The sequence below is a fragment of the Haemorhous mexicanus genome, chromosome 8, assembly GCF_027477595.1.
Source record: "Haemorhous mexicanus isolate bHaeMex1 chromosome 8, bHaeMex1.pri, whole genome shotgun sequence".
NCBI lineage: Eukaryota > Metazoa > Chordata > Aves > Passeriformes > Fringillidae > Haemorhous > Haemorhous mexicanus.
Window position 1 is genome coordinate 24,922,040 of NC_082348.1, and position 14,834 is coordinate 24,936,873.

Genomic DNA, 14,834 nt, shown 5'->3' on the forward strand with positions numbered 1-14,834 from the left:
TTTGTCTCAGACTGAGTCTAGACAAGTGAACTGTGATTGGGCGTTAATTCCAAACACTCAGATGAGACCAATCACAGATTCCTCCTGTTGCATTCCACAGCAGCAGATAAGAATTGTTTACAGTTTGTTCCTGAGGCCTCTCAGCTTCTCAGGAGGGAAGAATCCTAAGGAAAGGATTTTTCCTAAAACATGTTGGTGACACTCATCATATCTCATGAATGCTTAGAAGAGCACTCAGGACCTGTGCATTTTAAATATATTACTTCTAAGGGTGTTTTCTTCCTTGAGTACTGTTGTATTGATCCACTTACTTTTTCAAACTGTCAACAGAATGGAATTGCTCTAATTGCTTCTTCTTTTCACATACTTCCACTTGGAGCAAGATGGACCAGAGTATGCCAGTGTTGGCCCCCTAATCCCTGGATCTGGAAAATGCTGGTTTAGGTAGTTTCCATTTAAATTGAAGTTTGTGTGTTGTGGGGGAGTAATTGCTACAAGTGAGAATGTGAAAGGAGTAGATGGTCTGTGTTTGTACATTCAGAGTGCTTTTTTCTTATTATGCCCTTCATGTATTATTAAAAGTGTAATGCTAAAGCTGGACTGCATCTTCGTCTGGTCACCCCAGGTCTCTGGTAGCTGTGCTTGCAGTGTGATTTCTTTGTTTATTTTTCTGCAGCAATATTCACTACCATTTAACTCTTAATAGTGTCTGAATACATACTTTGGTTGTTTTATTTATGTATCATATTCTTTCTTGTCTAGTGTAGCAAAATATATTGATACAGTAATTTTATTAAATAAGCCATATTCAAAGACACTAGGAAAACACTAGGTAGATTTTTTTTTTTTTGGAACTTTCTTTGTTCCAAATATAAAGTACATCTGGCAGTATGCACACATTGTTTGTCCTGGTGTGACACAACTGTCTTTGAATGCACTGAAAGTGGAGGGGTCTGGCTTATTGTTCAAAGTGCAGTTGGTTAATGGCTGGAGATAGGAAATGAGCATCTCACTGAATGGAAGTCTTGGTCAACCTCTGACTCTTGCCTTAAGGCTTTGAGAATAGACAATATGGAAAAAAAAGCCATCTTCTTTCCAGATGGCTGAATGCTTGATGTGTCTTTATGTTTAGCTGTCATTCAAATGTGAATGCTGTGGTGATTATAAGTGTCTTCCATTTTTCTGGTTTGAAATGATCCCTTTTATGCATTGTGTGTTTAGAGATTAACTATTCGGCTTATCAATATGGATTTTAGAGTTAAAAAACCCAGCTTGATCGTGTAGCAAAATCCAGGATGCTGGTGTTCATAAGCAGACTTGACAGTGAGGGTCCACATGCTGTGGTGCAGATCAAAGTAGTTTTGAAATAGATTGTAGTGGACTATTAACATTCTGCAAAGTGTTGCTGCTTCAGTTTTCAAACATCTTGTGTGTGATAAGTTTGATGGTAGTGGTTCTTGTTACTGAAAAAATACTATTCTGCAATCTGGCAAGAAAAAAAATGATGCAGGAGCCTTTGTGGAATGGAGTTTCTTCTAACTGGGAGGAAAAAAGCTAGGTTTAACTTTTGAGTGGCGAGTTTGAATCATGTGTTTTCATGATGCTTGAGTTCATATTGAAAGATACAAGCTACAGTTTAATGATCAAACTGTTAAATAGTGTTGTAGGCTGAAGCGCACTTAATGGATTTTCAGGCTGTTTTTCTTGGAGTTTTCTGTGTCTTTTTGTTTTAGAGCCTGAAGTCATAGTTAGTGTAAGAGATACCTTTTTAGTAATGCAGCCAAAACTGTTGCAGGTTCTGTAGGAGTTCAAATCACTTACTTTATGAGCATTAGACCAGTAAATTCTGATGTTGTTATTTTTTTTTTTAATTAACTGACATTGGCAATGTCCTTAGTAACCATTTAAAGAAGAGAATTTACTGCTCCATTCCATGTACTGGTTTTCTTTTCAGGCACTGCATATGGTGATAAAACTTAGTGGAAGTAGATCCAATTACTTTGCTGAAAAGCTTTCATCATCTTGTGGCTGATCTTGTCAGCGACCAGCTCTCTACCTGTTTTTGTGTGTGGGAGTTGGGAACCAGATCCCATCATCCCTTACTGAGAAGGGAGCTGTAGTCTGCAAGTCCTATTGGCAGTGCATTCTGCTAAAACGCTCCTATAACATGCTTAGGGTTGAGCATTCTTGTGAGAAATGGCTATGTTATGTCCACCTAGCTGTAGGCATTTTCAGTAGATCTTTGTTTAATTTTATTTCTTATTTCTCTTGGTGCTTGAGCATGCCACAATATGTGGAGCTAATGTATGTGGATACTGTTCTGGAGCCCAAAGAGAATGAATGAGCTAGCTGACTGAAAAGTAAATTGGCCTTGTTTGTATCAGTGATAGATGGCATCAAGCTGCAAATGAAAATGAAGGTTGTAATGGCATCTCAGGACTGATGCAAAATATATGCAAATACAGCGTTTAAGAAAGTTTGCTTACCAGCTGTTTTCATTTTTACTTTATTGTGGGATTGTACTGGCTGGAGTAAAGTTGTGTAAGGGGGTTTTAGCCCCCTTGCAACCTGTGGGTTGGAGAAAGTTGCTACCAAACAGTAACTGTAACATGTGCCTCAGGTGTCATTTTTCCCATTTGGGCTAAATGTTATACTTGACCTGCCTGTCTGTTAGTTGTTTTGCAGTGACTTTGGTGCTGCCCTCTTTCTTCCTCTGAAACCTGTGAAGATGTTTTGTCCAGGCTCTTTTGTGATTCTGTTTTCCTGAAGACACTTGGAATATCAGAAGAAAGCAGCCCTTTGGAATAAAGGCAGGGCAGGGCAAACCCTTATGCACATTAGTAGTATTAAATTTCAGTGAAAGAGTGGATAATCTCACTCTCTTCACTGTTTTTTATCTGGCCAAAATCCCCTTGATGCGTTGAGGTTAGGCATATGGCATTAAATTTTGATGATGTAATTATCCTGGCATGTTCTGTATTTCAGTCAAGTGAAGGTGGAAGTTGTTCTCAGGAGCCTTGTTTGGGTTTCATCCAGTTCCATCACTTGGCTTTGGCAATATATTTAAAGGTAGAGGTTGTTTCAGCTGTTCACCAGGTATATTTGCTGTATCTTGGAAGTCAAATACCAAAACTTACCCATGTTGTACTGTGATGATATAAATTTTATTAATATAGCAAAAAATATGGCAGATTATGTAATAATCCCCACAGTGTAATATTAAGCTGCTGAATATTTGTATTACTTCTTAAGCTTCCAGAGTATTTTCTTTCAAACAAAAGTCAGAACAACGGAAGCTGACTAGGCTTTATGGAGTTAGGCAGTGCTCGACTGTTAGTTGTGTCTTCAGAGTAATATTGACCTAATTGTGTTTTCTCCTGGCAAGTAAAGGGGGGAGAGAATCTGGTTTGTTTAGTGTTTCACATGAGAATGAAATAGGTCACAGCATCATCTAGTACAGACTTGAAAACCTTGCTCCAACACCTGTATGGTTAAACCCCCTTAGTTTCCCTCCCTGCACAGCCAATTTTGAGTCTATTACTTTCCACTACCACCCTTTTAATTTTTTTTCTTTTTCTTTTTATTTTTCTTTTCTCTTTTTGTTTTCATTTGTAATGAACTTACTTCTGTCTCACAGGGAGTCTTCTTACATCTTCTAATGCTGTGATAATTTAAAACTACCCTGGCTGTCTCAGCATCTTAACAGCTCTGAGTCTACGATTGTTCCTTGTGGCTTGATTTATGGAAGACAGTCACTGAATGTACTGTCAAAGGTCATGTGTTTTCTCTGAGTGAGGAGAAAGACCCCAGGTCCACACTTAACTCCTCTCTAAGGAGAGCAATGAGCTGTGCCTGCTAGGAGGTGTTCAGGGATCATGGGGAGAGTTGATTGTGGGCAGTGGCACCAGTGGGAATTGGTGGCATTTCTGAAATGCACCAGCTTTGGACCTGTGAGAAGGGAATGGTAGCCTGACTGGTCCTACTGACACTACAAATCTGGCATTCCTCCCCAGTCTCTGGTTGGTGATTGACTCATGCAGGAAATAGGGTGGTTTTCCAGCAGAAAAGTCTTGCTGTTCTCTGTGGAATTCCAGAAAATAACCAGTGGCTTTCTATGAGGAATTAAGGAAATGCTCCTATAGTTTACTGCAATCCTTTTCTCACTTGAGCTTTGTCTAAAGCTCAGTTTATGTTAAAGTTTGACAGGATTCCAGCCTGCTTGGTGTGCATTGTCTTACAGGCATTTGTATTCAGTTTTGTTTAGAGTCTGGTGTTACTCAGTCACATCTTTGAAGCTCTCAGCTGCTTCTGATAAGCAGTCCTGTGTCAGCTGCAAATGCATTAATCACCTTATCAAAGAAAGGCCCAACAGTTGTAAATAAAACAATCTGAGATGGTTTCTAGATGCAGTGCTGAAGTGCTGGCTGCCCTTGGAGATGCAAATCATTTATCATTTTTTGGTGAAGATCTGGTATCCTTCAGTGCTGAGTTTGTTACAAACTCAAATTGTGTTAATGTGCAGCCAGCCCCATTTTTTATCTGTAGCTATACTGAATTATTTGAATTTTAGGGATTATCAGTTTTTGTTGGCAAAATAAGAGTATTGTTCACTCACTTAACCTGGACTTCACTTTTGAAATACAATACTCTTATACATATGCCTTGCTTACTTTAAGTTTTTCCCCTCTCATTTCTATGTGAAAAATGACACATTGAAGGAGTAGCTTTAGAGTTCTGTCTGCCCACTTAATGTTGAATTTTAAGAAATCATGACTGTGGTCTTAAGCCCCCCCAGTGTTACCTTTAGGTAATCAAACAAGAAGCCAGACTCAGTGCTAATCAATTACTTGCCAGGTGCCTGGAGCTGAGAAGCAGTTTGCTTATTAACATAACAATATTACTCTGAATATTGTAGATAATATTTGGCATGGAGGACTTGGGATATGAAAGGGAAGCCTTAAAATCTTGTAGGTTTATTTAGAGGTGTTTTGTTCTGAAACTTTTGTGTTAATTTGCACAAGGTTGAATCTTTTGTGTTTCTGCATTGTTGAAGCTGTCTAATCTAATGGACTTGAAAAGCTAAAGGATATTCTTAGTTTATAACTGAAGATCAGTTTGCACTTATATTCTTACATTTGTATGGTTATCTTGGATTCAGTGCCTGTCATAGAGTGTGCTCCACTTTTAACTGAGGCTTTGAAGGGGAGGTTTTGGCTGGTTGTTCCAAGTGCAGTGTGTAGACCTCTGTATAAATGTGTATCTCCAGCTTTCTTTGTAAAACTAAAACAGGCATACATGGCCTTCTTAAAAGTTGGAGTAATGTAAAGGTGGGCTATGTGATCCTCTACTGATATATTCTCTGCATCCTGCTTTATTCAGGTAATATTCAGACAGCTATATTCAGAGAGTGGTTTTTCATTCAGATTCAGTATAAAATCAGAATGCTCTTATTTTTGAAGGGTTCTCGTGCTGCAAGTCAAGGACAAGTTAGAGTGTCAGTTGAAATAATCTGGGTCTTTTCTGATTTATATATCTGTGCTTTGAAAAACAGAGAATTCCACGATAGGGAGATTAGGAGCACCTTTTTCTGTTTTCTTCCTCAGACTGAATATGGGGGACAGGGACTTTTCCCCCCTGCATGTTCAACTGTCAGGTTAAACCAAATCTCTCTTCTTTTTCCTTTCTGATTACAGTGAAATACCTTTCCTGCCTTGTGGAAAATGAAGACTTTATTATTAGTACATATTCCTAGTAATTTCTGAAAACATAGTAATTTAAAGATGGCTAAAAGACAAGAAATCTTCTAGTCTCTTTGCCAAAACTATCTCTGAAAGCCAGAAGAGACTCACTGTCCTTCCTTCTGCTGTGACCTACAGGATGCAAGTGTCAAGTGACTCAAGTGGGAGAGTTCTTTTCCCTGTGCTCCCCTAGTTTAAAGCCTGTGTGAAGAACTTCCACCATGTTCGTGTTCTGTGGTTTATCTCCTAGGGTCTCAGGCCAGGATCTTTATCTTCAAACGTGATCTGGGACATTTTTAACAGATGCAACTGTGTATGTAACCTGTGTGCTGGGTTCCTTGTAGCTCACATCTTCACCTGGAGAGCTCTCTGATATCTAAGCCCATCTTGCTGTAACGAGGTGGCTCTTAGAACCAGTACCTGTTTGAGTTTGTCTTTCCAAGGAAAACAGAATGTGTTAACTGTATGTGAAAATGAATCAGAAGGAAAAAAGTGCAAGAAGGATGAGTTTTATTCCTCCAAAATGAAGTTTGGTGTATGGTGGTGTGAAGAGAACATGTGAAGACAGAAAGAAGTGATCATCAGTCCTTGCTGTTGTGTTTTGACTGCTAGTCATGGTAATACTTGGTCCTGTTCATTTCTCAGAGCATAATAATTTGAAGATTGCTAAAGATCAAGAAATATTCTGGGTCCCTCTGGTGACTAGGGATTGACTAGTGGTATTTTGGACCATTTAGCATGTCAATGATAATGCTGGTGGTGAGCTGTACTTGTGCTGTGTTAGGCCTCATTCCAAAGACTAGAAAGAAGCTCTGCTTTTTGGTTGTTCAGTGTGCCTGGGAAGAGCAAGAGAAGATTTTTCTGCTTTTTACAGGATTGGTATCAGATTTGTGACAAAAGCAATCTGTGGTAGTCCACCAGCTTCATGCATGAATTGTTTGGTTGTCTGCTCTTGCCATCCTCAAGGGCCAGCAAGGCAGTGTGACCAGACTGCAAAAACTGCAAGTCCACTGAGATAAACTCAATGTTTCTGACAAAGATGAATGTTTCCCTACTGACCCAATCTGATTAGTTCCCCTTTTGACATCAAGTTTTTAGTGCCTTCAAAGAGAGAAACTTTAAAAATTGAGTATTTGAAGTGGTCTTACGTAAATTACTGTATTTTCAGAACTCCTTTTCTATTTTCTACCATTTGGCTATATCACATCTCATGATTTGAAAAAAGAAATGCTTGAGGGAAGAATACGTTTTCCACAACCAGTATTAATAGATAAAATTAATGAATCTGAACAAAAATTTAGAATGTATGAAAATACATAGAATGAGATTTAATTTTTTCAATAGCTTGTTTACAGGGAATAGTTTCCTCTACTATAGCTTGTAAAGAGATCCTTCTAAACAGTAGGAGAAATTGTGTTGTTTTGAAGAAAATAATCTTTAATTCACCTCATACTTGAATATTTAATTTATTCCCTTTAGGAGTAAAATTTCTTCTGTGTTATCTTACTGTGTGAAGAAAACTTCCTAACCTACCTAAAAAAAATCAAAATCTGTGCATTGGTCAGAAGAAAAGCATCATGGCTATAACAACTTAGACTGGCATTACTTCTTGTGGTCATGTTTTGGCATGAGGTTTGAAGGCTTGTTAGACCTGCTAAATTTATTGTGAAAAGCGAAGAGCTTTGTCTTCCATATACTCCCAAGTTTGATGGCTTGCAATGAACTTCTTTCTGTTCCCCATCACCCCACCAGTTAAGGGTGAATTCCTCTCCTAAGATCCTTTCTTGTGCAGCTTTATTTTTGTAGTACTTTATTTCATCTGGAGGACAGATGAGGAAGCATCCCTTACAGTCACCTTTCTAAGACTATTTCTGCTGTATGGCCTTCTGTGTTTTCTGTAGCTTTATTTCTGGATGCTTAAAAGCCATTTCTCTCGGAGCAGACTACCTTGTCCTTTGCCCTTGCCTCAGTTTAATTCCTGTCCTTGGGCTCACTCAGTATAGATCTTTCTTTAATATTAATAACTTGAGAGAATCTGTGTCACTCCAGCTGGTAGAAGGCTATAAAGAAGTTTTATCTTCTCTCTAGCATCTTGCAGCATTTTCACTTCTAATACAAGCAGAGTCAGAGTGTTGGTGAAGGAGAGCAATAGCACTATGAAATACACAAGGAATTTTTTTTTTTTTACTATCTCACTGTGTTGTAGCGTGTTTCTCTTCCTTGTATTATCTTAAAGATTTCTGCTGCTTTTGAATTTCTAACTGGAAAGGGTTAAAAATGTGTTGGTTAATGTTATGCTATAAAGACAATGCAATTAATTAGATGTAAGAATTTATTTTTTCAACAGTGAGACCTAGAAATATGAGCTTGTAATGTCCTCTGTTATGTGTAATGTAAACTAAACTCTGGAAGCTTCCTGAGCAGTGAAACCTAAATAGTGCTTTATCTCTGATTTTGGAAGTTTGTGAAAAGACCCAATTTGTACTCAGTTACAAGTGTGTGTGTGTGTGTGTGTGTGTGTGTAAATATATATATGTGTGTATGACGTATACTCATGTACTTCATATAGGGAGTCTTATTCAGATCAGGTCTGTGCCAGGAATTGCTGCATTCAGTAGTGTCTGGAACAGACTCAATCTCTTGTGCAGACAGCTCCTCATCTTTGATTTTTACAAAAGTTTCTTGTGGCTCCTTTTATTCCATAAAAATGTTAAGTGTGTAACCTACAATATTGTATGCAATAATACAATTCTACATGACACCCCTGTTAGTGGCAGTTGAGATGAAGTTTGAATAAAGTACCACTTCAGGCTTGTTTGGAAGTGGCTTTGGTAAGCAAACCAAAAATGGTTAAGGCTTTTCTAATTCAGTGATAAACTTTGAGAAGGATTTCGAGATGCACTTTGAGCCTGTGACCAATCTCATCCATATGGTTCTCTCCAAGTAGCTTTTTGTGCCCTGCTCCCCAAGCTGTGGTCTGAGGGTAACTAATACTTGTGGGGGGATAGAATGTAAGAAAATAGAGTGCAGAAGGTAGCCTCACACCTGAGGAGTTGCAGCTGTACTAATCACCAAAGATTAGGAACACCTGCCCTTAACAGGTCACAGCTGTGTCCAGTGAGGATGAGTGCTGTAAGAGAGTGGGCTAGCTGGTTGAGAGGCAATATGGAGGTTTTTGGCTGTGCTGTGAAGAAGGAGGAGTCAGTGCTGTGAGGAGCTGCGCATGAGAAATCACTGAGAAGGTTCGGGAGCTTTACAATAAGATGACAACAAATACTTGCTGCTGTTTGGCTGTGTGTAATGAGGCTACACTGTGTAGCCTTAAAATGCTTATAGAAATCATTAAATACTGCTTAATATATTGAGGTAAGGCATCACATTGCATTTTATAATCTAAAAATGGTAAGGGGTAGAATACCTCTTTTACTGACCTTAACCTAAAATATCACTTTATCAGAAAATATTTTATGATTATGAGATTTTTAGTTTTACTTTTACACTGTCCAATTGACAGAAAATAATATAGCCAGAGGCCACTCCTTCCCCCAAGTTTGTCCTAGCATTTATTCCTTTGTGTATGTGGAACAGGCATACATGATTTCCATTTTAATGCTGTATTTCATTGAAGTCTGTTTGCTCTAGTGAAACATTGATGTGGAGGTACTTAAGAAATATCAACAAAAGCATGATTTTAAGTCAGTCCTATTTCTGACTTTTTTTTAAGTGCATCCTATTGTTACTATATTAAATTAAAAATTCCCGTAGAGAATTTGCTGTTAATTTTGTGCATTCTGTGCAGCGGAACAGAATACAGCCTCAAACAGTAATTAATTGTGAAATCATTAAGTGGTGGTGTTTATTTTATTGATGGTCAGCTGAAACATATTTAAATTTGTTTGGGCTCATTAGCAGTCAGAAATACCCAGTGTGTGTAGGGGGATACAGTGTGGGTAAATGAAGGTGGTATAGAAGGTGATCTTATCCCCCAATGAGTTGCAGCTGGACCAATTATTAAAGATTAGAAGGCCTGATCTTAACAGGCCCCACCTGTAGCCAATAAGAACAGTGGTATAAAAGAGTGGATTGGTGGGCTCTGGAGTCAGATGGCTGCTGCAAGGACCAGGAACAGTCAGTGCTTAGAGGAACTGCCTGCAAGAAACGTGGAGGAGGTATGAAGCTGTGGTGGTATGAAATCCTTGCACTACAATGATGTTAGAACACAGGCTATCTGAGACAACAAGTGTGGACTGTAACATTTGTTAAATATGTTGCCTAGCTTTCAGAAAAGGAGACTGGTACTTTTCTATCTGAGTTGGGAATAAAAAGAATCAAGAATGCACTCCAGCTTTCTGATACATTAAAAACGTGAATCTATTGATTTATTTAAAGACCTAACAATAAATGGGAGTACTTTAATTATAAATTGATTGGTTTTTCAATTGTGTGTTGACTGAAAATAAATGTGTAGAAGAATTCTTGAACCTATTTTAGACTATTTGAACAGTGGTGTTGTCATATTACGTGGTAACAGCTAAGTCAGGTTTCTGTGACAAAATGAATGTCAAGCCCATTTTTTATAATTTATGTCACTTCTCTGCCTACATTGCACTTGTGCATTCGTGTGACCTGGCTTTAATTTAACATTTGGTAAATATTTGCATAGTAATTCCTAAAGTGTTCTCCCACACATAAAGGAAATGATGATAAACAGCTTTTAAGTGGCTTGATGTTAAACGCAAACATGACTTGCACCCTAAGGTAAAATGCACATTAGAGTAACTGTTCAATATTCATTTGCCAAGTGCTGTTATGAATTATACCAGGTAACTTAGTCATACGTCTTCTTTACGTAGATTTCTACAAGTTTGTACCTCAGCTGAATTTCTGCCTGGGGTTATGTACTGTGCTGTAAGAGAGCTTCTCCCTACTTGTGATGCTAGGATTTTTTGGAACCATAGTTTGTGTTGTGTTCAAGATGAACTTTCTAACAGGAGAGCATTTAGGAGCACAGATAATCAGGTATGATTACCTGAATCTGCTGGCCAGAGCTGCCAGACTCTATTAGTGTTTTATTTTTACAAGAGACTTTTTTATTTTTCAAAACTTAAGCATTTCTTTTCAAGCATGTCAAGCTTTAATGACACATGAAGTGTTCTTGATGCCCCTTTCAATTGTTCTATCGTAGTAAAGCGTAAGAACCTTATAATAAGATAGTCCTTTTCCTGAGCAAGTTTCATATTCCCTGATAATGATTCTTGGATGTACCATGGTTATGTTTTGGACCCGTTCTACTCCTATAAGCTCTAAAGAATGTGCAAAATGTGAGTTTGTGCATATGCATGTGGATACAGTGCTGTTTGGAACTTTGGATACTCAACTTTTATGTCTGCTGGTAGTTAATAGCTTGTTTTAAGTGAGGAGTTGTCTGAAATATTAATGTTTTATTTAGTGAAGCTGTCTGGACTCCTGGTGGAAGCAAAGAAACAGGGAAGATAAGGATATATAGATTTTAGTTGTTGTTGGTTTTTTGGTCTTTTTGGTTGTTGCCTGGTTTTTTGTATGGATACTTTGTATCCAATGCATGGCAGTGTTTAGAGTTCACTGAAAGAGAAAGTATTCTCTGACTTTGAAATCTTTTTTTTTGAATGGCTGAGTGGGTTTGCTGGTTAGATGAACCATTGTTACTTTTGTGCCTCTGTGGATGATAACCTGGGCTATCTAGCAGTAGCTACTGTTTGCTTCATCAAACAAGTTTATGCAGAGCTTCCTGCTCCCAGCATGGCTTATTAACTTTCAGGGATGAAGTTCATGTAAGCTAATAGAAGCCATTCACATTTTTATTTCTGAGGCAGCAGTATTCAGTCTTGCTCTAGTCTATGCTGGTTATTGTAACTGGGGAGTCCTTGAGATCTGAAGGCTGTGGTGTGTTCATACTGTGTGTGCCTGAGCCACAGTATGTGTCTAAGCCATTAAGTATTTTTCTTCAAAACAAACTGAATCTTGCTCTGTTTAGTTCATGTATTTCAGTGTGAATTGTCATTGTTTGCTTTTAAAGAATCTTACGCTGGCTACACTTATTCCTAAAGATTGGTGAGGAATGGCATCTTCTGTTCTTTGAGATGTTCTCTTGATATTGCCACTAATAAAAATAATTAAATTACTGTTTTTGCTGTGCCCCAAAGTAAAAGAGCGTTAAGAATTTGTTAAACTTAATGTAGTTTAGGGTGGCTGTGTGTCTTAAGCTTATGTCCTGCCAACTTGTATCATTCTACTTGGATAATGGGGTTTTACACTTGTTTTTTCTTTGTTTCTGTTTCAATGACACATCGCTGTTTGGTACAGTTACTGAATCACAAATAGAAGTGAACACTGAAAGCAAAATATTCTAATCAGCTGTGTATTTTTTAACTTCAGCTTTTAACACTTCAACAGCTTAATGCAGCAGGTTTTAATGTATCTTCAGCCAAATAGGTTAGCCACAGAAGTTTGTCCAGTTACGAGGAGTGATTTTCAATTATGCTGTTTTAATGCTGTTAACTATTAAAAGCTTTGTGGTTGCATTAGTTAAAAGGTTCAGGAGGAACATCTGTAGCTCCTGATGTGTTCTGGTTTTCGAGCATCATATTTTGTAATTTTATTGTTAGGGTCAAACTAATACCCTTTTTTCAAGGTAACTGCATTAGGTAAATTGTGTAATCTCAATTAACCTGCTTATTTACTGCATAAAGGTATGTTTCTGTTCTGCCGTTTCATCTTGGAATTTTATGGTTATGGTAAAAATACCTAGGCCTTGGGCTTAAAGATAGAAATTTGAGCTGTAATAGTTTTCCACACGTTGTCACTTTGCAGAGGAAAAAACACATATTAATTGATACTCTTAAACTTTGTAATTTTGAACATGTGGTACCTAGCATGAACAACCATTTGCTATTTCACAAGTGGGTGGTTTCATTGCAAAATGAAATAACTGTAGTAAGAGGTAAACTAGAGATTAAATGGACATGTTACAAATAGGCATACTTTTAGATGCTTAATTGGTGTGGAAGTTACACAGCAGGACTGTATCTAGTTACACTTAACCCTCAGTTGCAGGTCATCAGTGGTCATCTTTTTTTGTCCCATTTCTGAGACATTTCTCAAAGCTATGTGTACATGCTCCTTTCCTGGCTCTTAATTTTAGCATATCATGGCCACTCTTCATAATTTTTGATGGAGGACTCAAATGTGCTTTATAATCCTAACCAGGCATGTTTTTTCTTCATTGTGCTGTAGCAGATGCAGCATTCATCAGTGCTGATAGCTCAGAGTACTCACACATGTCACTGTGACTCACCAGGCTGCCATGTGCTCATTAAACCACAGGAACTGCTCCTAGGAGGATAAGTCTTGAGTAAGGCAGTACAGCCATAAATACCACTTGGAAGTTGTGTGCACAGGTAGCTGGTGTAGTTTGGGGGGAGTGGCTACAGACTGTGTGTCTGCTCTCTCATTTTCTTTTTGCTGTCAGGGGGAATTTGCTGTTGAGCAGTACACTCTGAGCCTTTTGGCTTCAGGGTCAGTAGAATGATGGCTGAACTCCTGGTTATTGAAGTGAAGGAGTTACTAATGTATGAAGAAAGCATTAGTTTTGGAGAATTAATCTGATCCCTGTTAATATGGTACACAGTGTTGCATTGGAATTTGAGAGTATTTGTGAAAGCCAAGTGGAATTTACTTATTCATTTGGGATTTTTTTGCCACGGTAGGATTATCTGCCTCCTCAGAGAAAGAAATGATGGATGTGTTTTATATGTCTAAAAATATATGGGTACACCTCCCCACAACCTATCAGGAGGGGTGCATGTCGATCAATATATTTATTTGTTTGTGCTGATAATAACCTAAATATTCTATCTATAAAGTATTGTAAAATGAAAAAAACATTTTTTTATTTTTTTAAATTTACTATTCAAATTGGAGAAAGATTGATAAGGAAATAAAAATGTATGTTTTAAAGATTTTTTTTGTGTGTAGTGTTCTGTAGGTGTTGCCTTGTTTTTCGTCTGTAGTTTTCATTTGCTCTGTTTCAATTTTGAGTAATGGCTTCAGTCTTCTACCTTGTGACTTTAGAGGGAAATAGGTGAAAAATAAGTGGGATACAACTGCTATGTCTGACAGCACTGAAATCATGCAAGGGTAGGTTAAGAAGTCTTGTATCTGTCTTTCAGGATCCAGCTTCCTGGGTAAATATTCACCACCTGGAGTATACAGATGGAGGAATCCTGGACCCAGATGATGTGCTGGCAGATGTTGTGGAAGACAAAGATAAGGTAAAGCTTGTATGAAAGCGTTATGTGTCTTTTCAAATAACAAATGCTGCTCTCTCATTTCTTGGATATATGGCAGATGAAATGGATGTTAAATATTCTTAAACACATCTGCCCATAACTGCTGTAACTCTCCCCTTCTGGAGTAGAATTGGGGAGTGGGAAGCATGACCCAAGCAGTGAGAAGAGAAGCCTAGCAGTTCACTTAGGGCTTAACCTTTTCAAGCAGTTCTGTGTTTCTTTTTATTTCTATATTCAAATACCATGGTGAAAAATGTGGGTTTTACAATAATTTATTTCTTTTTTATGCCACCTAAAAATAAATGCCATCTAAATTATTTTCTATAATATCTTCCTTTGCATGGAATTAAGTTTTTGAGAATCATTCAAATATCATGGTTGAGTGTGACAAAATAGACAAATCCTGTGATGACAAGAACAGCTACTTGAACTGTTAAATTTTGGGAGGAGCTCCTGTGATTTGCTACTGAAAGTCTGAGCAGGCTGGTTATTCATTTTAAAAGCTGTGAGTCTCTAAGTTTCAATTAAAATAAGACACATTTCTTGTTTGGGTAGTAGTAACTGCAGAGAAACCTCTTTTCATTTTATTTTTAATGGTCAGAAAAAATTAGTTTGGGGAAACTTATTGGTGACTTATTCAGCATAGAGGAGGAGGGGTATTATTTGTAAAACTTTGCTGATTTTATCTTACTTTATTTTCTTCATAAAATCAGAGGAAAAAAAATTAATGGCTTTAAACCAAAGATCCAAATATGGGAAATACCTGTGC

The 14,834-nt window shown here is 37.7% G+C and overlaps 1 protein-coding gene across 5 annotated transcripts in view; it reads left to right on the forward strand.

Annotated features, from left to right (window-relative positions):
* PARD3B (par-3 family cell polarity regulator beta) overlaps nt 1–14,834 on the forward strand; it is a 388,514-nt gene that overhangs the window by 11,403 nt on the left and 362,277 nt on the right. For all 5 annotated transcript variants that reach the window (XM_059853260.1, XM_059853261.1, XM_059853257.1 and 2 more), the window contains exon 2: nt 13,946–14,047. In XM_059853260.1, the coding sequence (XP_059709243.1) occupies nt 13,946–14,047 (102 nt within the window). The remainder of the gene's footprint in view (nt 1–13,945; nt 14,048–14,834) is intronic.